Source organism: Dromiciops gliroides, chromosome 2 (genome assembly GCF_019393635.1).
Source record: "Dromiciops gliroides isolate mDroGli1 chromosome 2, mDroGli1.pri, whole genome shotgun sequence".
In the NCBI taxonomy this organism is placed as follows: Eukaryota; Metazoa; Chordata; class Mammalia; order Microbiotheria; family Microbiotheriidae; genus Dromiciops; species Dromiciops gliroides.
In genome coordinates this window covers 79,238,002-79,251,215 of record NC_057862.1, presented here as the reverse complement: position 1 = coordinate 79,251,215, position 13,214 = coordinate 79,238,002, and the positions used below count along the sequence as shown (strand labels likewise).

At 37.6% G+C, this 13,214-nt stretch overlaps 1 protein-coding gene across 5 annotated transcripts in view; it reads left to right on the top strand.

The window, feature by feature from the left end:
- LOC122743070 (cytochrome P450 2C42-like) overlaps nucleotides 1-13,214 on the top strand; it is a 31,765-nt gene that overhangs the window by 598 nt on the left and 17,953 nt on the right. For 2 of the 5 annotated variants that reach the window (XM_043987765.1, XM_043987766.1), the window contains exons 2-4: nucleotides 4,334-4,563; nucleotides 10,334-10,496; nucleotides 12,192-12,341. In XM_043987765.1, the coding sequence (XP_043843700.1) occupies nucleotides 4,384-4,563; nucleotides 10,334-10,496; nucleotides 12,192-12,341 (493 nt within the window). In that variant the 5' untranslated portion in view covers nucleotides 4,334-4,383. Of the gene's footprint in view, nucleotides 1-4,333; nucleotides 4,564-10,333; nucleotides 10,497-12,191; nucleotides 12,342-13,214 lie in introns of those variants that run through there. The other 3 variants (XM_043987767.1, XM_043987768.1, XM_043987769.1) reach the window with 3 other exon arrangements.

The following is a 13,214-nucleotide window of genomic DNA, read 5'->3' as shown; positions in this document are numbered from 1 at the left end:
CCTCAGTGATTCTCACATCATCAAGTTATACCTGCATTATCATATCCATAAGTACTTCTTTCTCCCTGTTGGCCCTTATTCCTCATTCAGATGAGACCCTGAGTCATTTAAGTGAGGCAAAAGAATTGCTTTTTTCAACAAGCACTGAAAAATGACTGCCTCTTTGTGTTGAGAAGACAAGAGGACATCTTTATCTGAAGTAATTTTGTGGAACTTATTTCCAATTATGCTATTGTGTTCCCCTAGTCCATAATCCAGCTCCCTGATGGCACCAATGAAGGGACTTTAGAAATGATTAATCTAGCCCATTCTCCTAATTTTATAGATGATGTTTGAGGAAACAGAGGTCTAATGAGGTGATATGATGATGGCAAAGGTTTCAGAGATCATTTTGCGTCAGATCTTACATAACTTCCCAGGTTCCACGGAAGTCATCCTTTTCATCATTTTTTAAGATACAATAGTATTCTCTTACATTCATATACCATAATTTATTCATTCACCAATTGGTAGGTATCCTTTTAATTTTCTATTCTTTGCTAACACAAAAAGAGGTGCTATAAATACTTTTGGTTTGTTTTTGGTTTTTGTGGTTTTTTTGTGAGGCAATTGGGGTTAAGTGACTTGCCCAGGGTCACACAGCTAGTAAATGTTAAGTGTCTGAGGTCAGATTTGAACTCAGGTCCTCCTGACTCCAGGGCCAGTGCTCTATCCACTGCACCACCTAGCTGCCCCAAAATGACAAGTACTTTTTGTTTTGTTTTGCTGGGCAATGAGAGTTAAGTGACTTGCCCAGGGTCACACAGCTAGTAAGTGTCAAGTGTCTGAGGCAGGATTTGAACTGAGGTCCTCCTGGATCCAGGGCCAGTGCTTTATCCACTGAGCCACCTAGCTGCCTCCTATAAAAACTTTTGTACATAAACTTCCTTCCCTTTGTTCTTTGATGTTTTGGGGGTATGGGTCACTAATGAAGATGAAATTAAAGCCCAATTATATGCCAATAAATTTAACAATTTAAGTGAAATGGAAAAATATTGACAAAAATATAAATTGCCTAGATTAACAGAAGAGGAAATAGAATATCTAAATAGACCTCTTTTAGAAAAGTGAACAGCCCATAAATGAGTTTTCTAAGAAAAAAAACACCAGGACCAAATGGATTTACAAGTAGATTCTATTAAATATTTAAAGATCAACTAATTCACATATTAAATAAATTATTTGGGATAATAGGCAAAGGGATCCTACCAAACTCCTTTTATGAAATAAATATGATATTGATACCTGAACCAGGAATAGTAAAAGCAGAGAGAGAAAATTATAGATAAATTTCATTAATGAATATGTATGCAAAAATCCTAAATAAAATACTAGTTAAAAGATTACAACAGTATGTCATAGAGAAAATGGGGTGGGGGGTTTGCGAAAGGGATAGGAGTTTGGGGTCCTTAGGAATTCCTCCTTAAAGAATTACACCCTCTTGCACACAAAAGCAGTTAGAATAAGATAATAGTTTATTTAGAGGAAGGGGAAGTGAAGGGAAGGGAAACCATGAAAGAAATCCTTGGACTTCTCATGGGGAGAAAGGCATGGCAGAGTGTGGCTCTGAGATACCAATCTCCTCGAGCAGGAGACTGGCAGGTACTTTTATAGAGGACTAATGGGGGTGACCATCTGACTGTGGAAAGTTCCCTTAGTGAGGGAGGACCATGCCCCACTGGTGGTGGCTGGAGGAGTTGGGTGACGGGTAGCTGTAGATCTCTCAAGTCATGTCTCTCAGGACACAAAGGAAGCAGCCACACCCAAATTTATCTCCCCAGGGGTAAGGGAGACTAGAATGAAGGGTGGAGGTTCTGAAGCTAGCTGGGTCCGATCTGGTTCCACTTATCTCTTTAAGTGTGTCTGTCCTTTGGTTTAGCTTCTCAAAGAGAAGGTTCCTTGATGTACTCTAGAGAACTTCTGGGGTGCTGTGGGCTCATAACAAGTATATCACAAAGATTATACATTATGACCAAGTGGGATTTATATCAGGAAAGCAGGGATGGTTTGACATAAGGAAAGCTATTAACATTATTGATTGTATCAATAATAAAAGTTTTTTAAAAATCATATGATTATATCAAGAGATGCAGAAAAACTTTTGATAAAATACAGTACTCACATTAAAAGCAGTTGAAAGTGTAGGTATAAATGAGTTTTCCCTTAAATTGATAAAAAGTACTTTTTCTTTAAATTGATAGAAAAACATCTAAAACCACCAGTAAGCATTATATGTAATAGGGATAAGCTAGAAGCCTTCCAAGTAAGAGCAGGTATGAAACAAATATGCCCACACTGTCACAGATATTCAATATTGTATTGAGAATCCTAGCAATAGCAATAAGAGAAGAAAAAGAAATAGAAGGAATCAGAATAGGGAATGAGGTAATTAAACTATCTCTTTTTGATATGAAGATATGCTTGGAAAATCCCAAAGATTCAACTAAAAATTAGTTGAAGGGGCAGCTAGATGGCACAGTGGATAAAGCACTGGCCCTGGATTCAGGAAGGCCTGAGTTCAAATGCGGCCTCAGACACTTGACACTTACTAGCTGTGTGACCCTGGGCAAGTCACTTAACCCCCTTTGCCCTGCAAAAAAAAAATTTAGTTGAAACAATTAACAATTTTAGCAAAATAGCAAGATATAAAGTAAATCTACTTTAATCATCAGCATTCCTACATATCACAAATAAAAACCTGCAAGAAGAGATAGTAAGAGATACCCCATTTAAAATAACTCTAGGCAATATAAAACACCTGGGAGCACACCTGCCAAAACAAACCCAGAAACTATAGAAACAAAATTATTTTAAAAAACCTTTTTATACAAATAAAATCAGATTTAAATAATTAGAGAAATATTAATTATTCATGGGTTGGCAGGGCCAATGTAATAAAAATGACAATTTTACCTAGATTAAGTTATATATGCAATGCCATCCCAATTGAATTACAAAAAAAAAAAAACCCAACAAAACAACAAACTCTACTGAATTAGAAAAAATAATAAAATTCATTTGGAAGAACAAAAAGTCAAGAATATCAAAGGGACTAATGAAAAAAAGTGTAAAGGAAAGAGGTTTAGCAGTCCCAGATCTTAAATTATATTATAAGGTAGTAATTATCAAAACTATTTGGTACTGGCTAAGAAATAGAAAGGTAAATGAATGGAACAGAGTAGACATACAATTTTACAAATATAGTAATCTTGTATTTGACAAGTGTAAAGACAAGATTTTGGGATAAGAATTCATTATTTGGTGAAAAAGTGTTGGGAAATGGAAAGACTTAAGTTGACTGATGCTGGGGGAAGTGAGCAGAACAAGTGAACATTGTATACTGTAACAGCAGCATTGTGTTGATAATCAACTGTGATAGAGTTAGCTCTTCTCAGCAATACAATGATCCAAGAAAATTCCAAAAGACTCATCATGGAAAATGCAGAATCTGAATGCATATTGAACCATGCTATTGTTGCTTTTTTTCTCTTTTGAGGTTTTTCCCTTTTATTCTGATTCTTCTTTCACAACATGACTAATGCATAAATGTTTAATGTGATTGTACATGTGTAATCTATATAATTTCTTTCAGGGAAGGGAAGGAGAGAGAAAAATTTGGAACTCAAAATCTCATAAAAACAAATGTTCAAAACTATCTTTACATGTTACTGGAAAAAATACTATTAAGATTGAAAAAATGCATATTTATGTCTAATGGTAGCCATCTCCAGGGTGGGGGGAGGGAAGAAAAAAAAGAGGGAGAGAGAAATTTACATGGTAACATATTTAACAGGAGTAGCAAGTTGTGCATAATAGATTTGCAGTTTCATGTGTACTCATCTTTTAAAAAATTATACTGTTATGGAAATGCTTGTTTTATTCCGTAAATTAGAAATAAAGTTAAAATTTTAAAACGTGCTTTCCAGAATGGTGGGACCAATTTAGAGCTCCACCAATAGTCCATGAATGTTCCTGTTTTCCTGAAGTTCTTCCAACATTTGTCATTTTCCTGTCTTGTCAGTTTTGTCAATATGATGCATGTGAGGTGAATCCTCAGAGTTAATTTACATTTCTCTATTAATGATTTGGAACATTTAAAAAAATGGTTATAGTTAGCTCAGATTTCTTCCTTTGAAAACTGCCTGTCCATAACCTTTGACCATCTATCAACTGGGGAATGAACTTACTCTTTTAATCTTCATCAGCAGGTCAGAGTTCACTAGAAGTAAAATCATACATTGCCCAAAAAAGTGGAGTTATTGACCAATAAGTTTTGTGTTTACAATTCATACAGGCATTGGATTCTCAAGCCTTCCATATCATTACTAGCGAGGACGAATTTTAATGGCTCTATCTGTGGTGACTGCTTTTGGCCTGGTGTTCTGTATCTCCTGTCTGCTTTTAATTTCAGCATGGAAGAAGGCATTTGGAAGAGGAAAGCTCCCTCCTGGTCCTGTTCCTCTTCCAATTATTGGTAATATATTGCAGTTGGATATGAAGAATTTCCCCAAATCTTTATGCACGGTGAGGAGCACTCCATTCTATTGGTTTCATTTCTGGCTCTCAAAGGCAATGTGTTTTGGGAGACCATCTTTAAGGAAATTATCTTAATGAACATAGCATATGTTAGAGAAAGGAGATACTGGGCAGATTTTGATTCACTTGTGGCCACCATGGCCCAGTGCCTCAGCAGAAGCGGGCCATTGTCAGGTTCTGCAGAAGTCTGCAGAAAACAGTTGTGTGTGAGTCTGGATAATCTTTTTTAAAGGGATTTTTATTTTTATTTTCTATCATTATGAACCTGAAAAATATCAATATATATGTAAAAAGCAGTTGTTGCTATGCAGAAATGTTGAAAGTCTGGGAATTCATTCCTCATATTTCTCCTCCCAAGGGAAACAGAGAGTTGGAGCTAGTTTTTCCCAGACTATGCCAGTGTCCTCCAACTGGATCAACTCAGCCTTTTACTTTTTCCTTTGTCACTCTCTGATCTACCCTACTTCTCTTTGAGTTAGAGGATAGAAATTTTTGCCCAAGACACTTATTTTTAAAGGAACCTGGCTACAATAAGAAGTAAGCACATCGTTTTATCTAAGAGCAATGGCCTTCAGATCCAAGTGGGTTCTTTCTCTGCTATTTTAGTGAGTTTAAGTCTTTTGATTACTAATATAAAACATCATGGCTTAGAGCCTGTAGATTAGAATCCAGATTTGACTACTAGGATTGGCTATTCAAAAGACCTATCCTGGGAAGTAGCTAGGTGGCGCAGTGGATAAAGCACTGGGCCTGGATTCAGGAGGACCTGAGTTCAAATCTGGCTTCAGACACTTGACACTTACTAGCTGTGTGACCCTGGGCAAGTCACTTAACCCCCATTGCCCCGCAAAAAAAAAAAAAAAAGACCTATCCTTCTCTGACTGACAGGGAAGCCTATTTTAATTATTTCATATTCAAAACACTGATGTTTGTCCCCCACCCATCTCCCCATTTGCACTTGTTGTACTCAACTAAATACAGGCATAACTCAAAAGCAATCAAGGCCAATATACCTTTATCTAGAGATCTTTAAAGTATCATTGAAAATAGCAAATAAACAGTTTTTTTTTTTCAGGGCAATGGGGGTTAAGTGACTTGCCCAGGGTCACACAGCTAGTGTCAAATGTCTGAGGTTGGATTTGAACTCAGGTACTCCTGAATCCAGGCCCAGTGCTTTATCCACTGTGCCACCTAAATAAACAGTTTTTTAAAAATCCCACAGTAAACATGGGTTAAACATCTTTTGAACAGAAAGGGAGAGAGAAAGGGGAAAAGGTGATTCACTAGGTACCCTGGAATCTCATCAAGGGAAATATTCATGAATTATTAGGTTGGTCACTGCTGTCCTATATACCTAGATAAAGATACTTAACTAACCTGGTAAAGCCTAGACCCATTTAATAATATATCCCTCCACCCCTCCCATCTATATTTCTCTGCATATGTGTCTCTTCTTTTCTTTTTCTTTCCTTTTTTTTTTTTTTTGGGGGTTAAGTGACTTATCCGGGGTCACACAGCTAGTACGTGTTAAGTGTCTGAGGCTGGATTTGAACTCCGGTTCTCCTGACTCAAGGGCTGGTGCTCTATCCACTGCGCCACCTAGCTGCCCCTGCATATGTGACTTTTCTGCCTGATATCCATGGTAGGGATAGGGACTAAAGCTATCATTTCTATGGTATAGGGTGAGGAAACTCTCTAGACTAGCAATTCAAAATTTCCCTCCTCTGGCAGAGACTGCAATCCAACTCTAGATATTCTGTAGGTCTTTAGTCCTCTAGAACTATGAATCCCAGGGCCCTTAGCAAGGGTTCTAGAATTACTTCCTGTCTTCTGGGGAATGATTCTGACTCATCCAAATATCTTGTCACACATAAATATTTCCATATACAAAGTACATACACTTCATTCTGTATCAGTTCATAAAAATCTTCCTAGGTTTCTCTGAATCTGTTCCTTTTGTCCCTTATTATGACAAAATAATATTTCATTAATTCATATAGCAAAATTTATCTCCAAATTATGGGCATTCCTGTCTTTCTCCCATTCCCTCCCATGTCTAGTTTCCAGCTCTTTGCTACAACAAAAAGTGCTGCTATAATTATTTTTGTACATATGAGACTTTTCCTTCTGTATTTGATCTCTTTGGGAGTACATGCCTACATTGTTGAATGTTGAGTACATTGTTGGGTCAATAAGTATGTGCTATTTACTGATTTTTTTTGAGTATTATTTCAAATTTCTTTTCAGAATGGCTAGACCAACTCACATCTCAATGAATATCTGTCCTATAGGCTTCTTTAACAGTTTTCATTTTCTATTTTAGTTATCTTGACCAATCTGCTGTGTATGAGGTAGAACATCAGAATTGTTTCATTTTGTATTCTCTAATTTTTAGTGATTTTGAGCATTTTTTCTTGTAGTTGTTGATGGCTTGCATTTTCCCTGCTAAGAATCGCCTGTTCATATTCCATTTGTTATAAAGTGGTTCTTGTTTTTATATATTTGAATCAGTTCCCTATAGATCTTTATCAGAGAAAGTTGCTGCAAAGATTGTTTTCCCAGTTAACTGACTCCTTTCTTTTTTAAAAAAAATAAGTTTTAATTTTCTTTTGCAAAATATCACAAGTTTCCCCAGTATCCTTTCCCTTCCATTCTCCTTTCCAGAGAGTCATTCCCTATAAGAATAGTATTTTTAGAGCAAAAAAATGAAAAAAAGAAGAGGAAAAATCAGTATAACTGATCAATACATCAGAAGAATCTGAAAATATGTGCAATGTACAATACTTATGGATCTCTAACCTCTACAAAGGACTGGGATGGGAATATCTTCTCATCTCTGTCTCTCTGTCTCAGGGCAATAAGGGTTTAGTGACTTGCCCAGGGTCACACAGTTAGTAAGTCTCAAATGTCTGGGGCTAGATTTGAACTCAGGTCCTTCTGTATCCAGGGCCACTGCTTTCTCCACTGTGCCACTTAGCTGCCCCCTGACAGGGAGTAATGAATAACAAGGCTGAAAAGATAGATTGGGTGCAAGGTTGTTAAAGGTTTTAAAAGCTAAACAGAGGAGTTTATATTTTATTTTAGAGACTAAAAGAAGTTGCTGAAGTTGACTGAGCAGGAGAATGAGATGATTAGATTTTTACTTAAGGAAAATCATTTTGGCAGCAGTGTGGAGAGGATGGACCTAGGAGTCCACTACAATTAACCTAGACAAGAGATGAGAACCTCAACTAAGGTGGTAGCTGTTCAGAGGTGTACTGTTAAACATTTAACAGGATCTCAAGAAAACATATGCCCCACACAACTTTAAGTTTAATGTACATTATTGACAGTTTTCCCATCACTTGCTCAAGTCTAGAAATCAACAAAACAATAAATAAAATTATGATTTGTAGCCTTTGACAATTTCTGAAGTGTAAATGCTCACAATGAAAATCTAACAAACAAATCTTGAGAGCCTCATAAACCAGGTCCAGGAGGGGTTGGATGCGAGAGATGTTGTGAAGATAGAAATGGCAAGATTTGGCAACTGATTGGACATGTGGTGACAATGCCATACTCTACTACTGATCTTATTGGAAAGGTCTCTAGTGTCTCTCCATATATGATGCTGATTCATGGTTTTAGATAGATATTACTTATATTAATGAAATAAATATTTATTCCTATGCTTTTGAGTGTTTTTAAAAGGAATGGGTGTTGTATTTTACCAAAAGCTTTTTCTGTAATGATCATTAATTACAAAAATATGTGATTTTTAATTTTTTGTTATTAATTTGGACTATTTTCCTAATATTGAACCAATCTTGCATTCCTGGTCATAGTATGTAATCTTTTAAATATGTTGCTGTTGCCACTTTCCTAATATTTTGTTGTACTGATATTCATGAAGGATATTGGTGTAGAATTTCTTTCTCTGTTTTGTCTCTTTCTGGCTTAGGAATCATAATCAACAGAGGGAAGGCACTAGAACTAAGGGAGAGAAATCTTGGAAAAGGCTCTTTTTATAAGATATTTTAGCTGAGATGTGAAAGAAACCAAGAGGTGGAGATGACAAGGGAGAATTGTAGATAGACATTTTAGATAGATTTTCCTTATCATATTAATGGAACAAATATTTTTCCTATGCCTTTTGATGGTTTTTAGGCATGAGGGGAGCGTTCTATTACCAGTGAAAATACTTGAGTCTAGAGATAGTGTGTTTTATGCAAGGAGCTACAAGGAGGCCAGTGAATCACAGACCATGTCATGGGGAGTAAAATGGAAGAAGACTAGAAAAGGAGTGTGTGTGTGTGTGTGTGTGTGTGTGTGTGTGTGTGTGTGTAGATTATGAAGGCTATGAATGCCAAACAGAGCATTTTATAAATGATCCTGGAGGTGATAGGGGGCCATAGGAGTTTATTGAGTTTGGTGGGGGGGGTGATGTAGTCAGACATGCGCTTTAGGAAGATCATTTTGACAGCTGAATGGATAGTAGATACATTATATTTTCATCTAATTTTTCAATCTTTTGATTTTGTTGTACATTTTGTATTGTCTCCTATAGTTGTTAAGTTCTGTTTGCTCTATTCTACTTTTCAGGGAGTCCACTACTTGGCTAAGCTATTCTCCTCCCAGTTTTTTCCTTCACAAGACTTATTTGTTTATTTTTATCTCTCCTTTCATTTTGGTCAAGCCTTTTTTTTCTCTGAGACTCTTTTAGTTGTTAGGATGTCATTTTCTTCTTCTGGGTCTACCTCTTGGGCATTTCCTATGGTATAATATTTCTCCATTTTGTTTCTTGTCTTCTTTTGTTTACTTCTATCTGCCAGCTCATTTCCTAGTTTGTGACTTTGTGCTGTGGTCAGCTTCTGTTGGGTATTGACTTTAAAATCCTGGATTTTTGCCCCTGGTTTCCACCCCCTCCAATATGTCTATACTCAGAGTCCTGGCAGGTTTCAGGATTCCCCCCACCTCCCTATATCATCCTGGGTAAGGGTACTCTATTCTTCATTGTCCTCCTCACTTGAGAGTCCCCTACCAATTTCTTGCCTTAGGATGTTCCAGTCAGAGGTCTGTAGAACAGTGGCTTCCTTGGAACATTCCAGTCAAAGTGTTATGGAATGAAATCTACAACTATTCAGGGACTTCCAGCCTCTGTTGAATCAGAGTAGAGAATGTTTTCTCTGCATGTACCTTGTTAGGAGCACAGACACAGCCTTTGTGTGCATCCCCAGTCCTTGTGTGCAATCCTAAATGTGTCTGGATGAAAGCAAGCCTGGGCTATGAGTATATAGATCCAGACCTATAGTTCACAAAATTTTTGAGAGACAACTTGATACAGGAAAAGTAGCATTGGCCATGGAGCTAGAAAGATCTGGATTCAAGTTCAGACTTTGTCATGTACTGGCTGTGACCATGGACACTTGACCTACCTCTCCAAGCTTCAGTTTCCTTGTCTGTAAGAGGAAATCATCAGTAATGGTCCTATCTGTCTCACAGAGTGGTGAGGGAAGATTAAACAAGGTTAATGTGTGAATGTGGGTTTTTTTGTTTTTGTTTTGTTTTTTTTTTGGTGAGGCAATTGGGGTTAAGTGACTTGCTCAGGGTCACACAGCTAGTAAGTGTCAAAGGTCTGAGGCCGGATTTGAACTCAGGTCCTCCCGAATCCAGGGCTGGTGCTCTATCCACTGTGCCACCTAGCTGCCCTAACTCCAAGCTTTTGAATCAGCAAATTCAATGATAATTCTATTAATGCTGTTGGCATCTCCTCCCACAGCTGGCAAAAATCTATGGCCCAGTGTTTACTCTGTATTTGGGTTCTAAGCCTATTGTTGTGTTACATGGGTACAAGGCAATGAAAGAAGCACTGATTGATCATGGAGAAGAGTTTGCCAACAGAGGAAGTTTCCCTATCATTGATGCTATTAATAAAGGGTTGGGTAAGTTTCTGCTTGGTATAGAGCTGTGAATTCAGATGAAGCAGAGAAAATGGGGGAAAGGTTGTCATTCCAAGAAACTGGTAGATATAAATCTACTAACCCAAATCCTCTAAATAAGGAACATAGAATCATTGATTCCAGGAGTATAATTATAACTGTATAGCTTAAAGGAATTTGTGTGCCTTTCTCTTAATTTACAAAACAATCCCCTCAGTTCAGACTCTCATCATCCCTTGCCTAGGGTATTGTAATTGTTCTCCCTACTTTAAACCTCTCCCTACTCCAACCCTGTATTTCCTAGGCTCAGCCAGAATTTACTTTTTGAATTGTATCTTCTCTCCCATCTTATCCAAAAGTATAAGAGAAATATTGCCAGATGTCTAGGGGAAATAGGTCAGTATTCCCTGGATCTTATTTTGAAAACATGTAAAAAATGAGGTTAGTCTAAAAAAGACTTATTCTCAAGGTACCCATACTAACTCCTAATGAAATCACCTTTCCTAAGATCTCAGCAAACCAACCTCTCTCTGCTAAAGAGTGCTGAGACATAGTATAAATGAGACAAGCCTCTCATCTCTTCCCCCACTACGTAGAACCTGTCTCATTCCATACCAAGTCTCTCTCTTCATGCATATGTACAGTTATATTTTTAAAATGTTAATGGCAGAGGATAAGGGTGGTCAATACAGGCTTAATTAAAAAAAATGTCATGAGAGAAATGAAATAAAGCTGAGAGTCAGAGATTCTCTGCTAGGTACCAATAATAAAGGAATAAAAATTATCTAAGCAACTAGTTGTCATAGAGAGTAAAGTGCTAGACTTGAATTCAGGAAAGAATGAGTTTGAGTAATGATTCAGACACTTCTTAGCTACATGACCTTGGGCAAGTCACTTAACCTTTTTTGACTCAATTTCTCCAGATGTAAAATGGAAATCCTAATAGTATCTCAACCTCAAAAGGTTGTTGTGAAGATCAAGTGAGTTAATATAGGTAAAGTGCTTTGCAGACATTACAATGTTGATGCCAACTATTGTTCAGTCATGTCTGACTCTTCATGACCCCATTTGTAGTTTTTTGGGCAAAGATACTGGAGTATTTAGTTTTCCTTTTCCAGCTCATTTTACAGACAAGGAAACTGAGACAAGCAGGGTTAAGTTACTTGCCCAGGGTCACACAGCTAGTAAGTGTCTGATATTGGATTTGAATTTAGGTCTTTCTGACTCTAGGCCTCATGCTCCATCTACTGTGCCACCTAGCTGCCCCCAAAATCCTATTAATATTATTATTATTATTTTAGTTTGCAATGTTAAATAGCAACTGAAATACTGAGTCCTTGAAAACTAGTATGGAGAAACATGGTTAATGTGGATCAGAGTAATATGAAGCAAGTGTATCTATATTGTTTCCTAAAACTATACCTTTTGCTTTTTGAAATGGGCTTAAAAATGAGTTGTCTGGCTACCACTGGGAGTAGACTGCCTTGTCAAGATTACTAGAGCTAAAAATAGGGCAAACTTATTTTTCTTGTAGTGTTTGACAATTCCTGCACTTCAAACTATTCCACTAGAACCAGGTCAAGGGCATGAATTCTTCAAAATCCAAGACAAGAGCATTTTCTGAGACTAAGACTATTGACTTTCCAGTCTGTTGGAGTGAGGGATTCCCTGTTCTTGTCTCCCTAATTCTCCTTATAGGACTTACTTTCAGCAGTGGAGAAAGATGGAAACAAATGCGGCACTTCTCCCTGATGACCCTGAAGAATTTTGGGATGGGGACAAGGAGTATTGAGGAGCGAGTCCAAGAAGAGGCAAAGTACCTGGTCCAGGCATTAAAAAAAGACAATGGTTGGTGCTTATTTACTTTATTTTTTTGGTTTTTTGTTTGTTTGTTTTTTGCAGGGCAGTGAGGGTTAAGTGACTTGCCCAGGGTCACACAGCTAGTAAGTGTCAAGTATCTGAGGCAGGATTTGAACTCAGGTCCTTCACCACCTAGCTGCCCCTGCTTATTTACTTTAAAAAACAAATCTCTAATCTCAGGAAACACTGTTATGTTTCTGATGACTTATGAAGACTGATAACTTATGAACCCCAAAGAATCTACTGTAGTCTACAACCACCCTTATGTTTGTCTGAGCCTTCGATCTTGTTCTGGTATGAGTCCATAACAACAACAACAACAATGATGCTGGTGGTGGTTATGGTGACAGTGATAATGATGACAATGATGACAGTGGCTGGTATTTATATAGTGCTTTAAGGTTCACTTCATTTTATCTTCAGAACAACCCTGGGAAGTGAGTCCTATTACCATCCCCATTTTATGGATGAGGAAACTGAAGAAGACAGAAATTAGGTCACTTTTTCAGGGTTACACAGCTAGAAAGTGTCTGAGGCTAGATTTGAACTCAAGTCTTTCTGACTGGGCTCTATCCACTGTGGTCATTCCCCAAAGTCCTGAAGAATGGAGACAGTTGAGAGAGAGAGAAAAAAAGAGAGGACAAGATACAGCCATCCCAAGGGGTTCATGCTAGTCTTGTGGGGAGTCTTTGTATCCTGTTAGAAAAAACACTAGAAGGGGCAGCTAGGTGGCACAGTGGATAACGCACTGGCCCTAGATTCAGGAGGACCTGAGTTCAAATCTGACCTCAGAGACTTGACACTTACTAGCTGTGTGACCCTGGGCAAGTCACTTAACCCCAATTGCCTCACCAAAAAAAG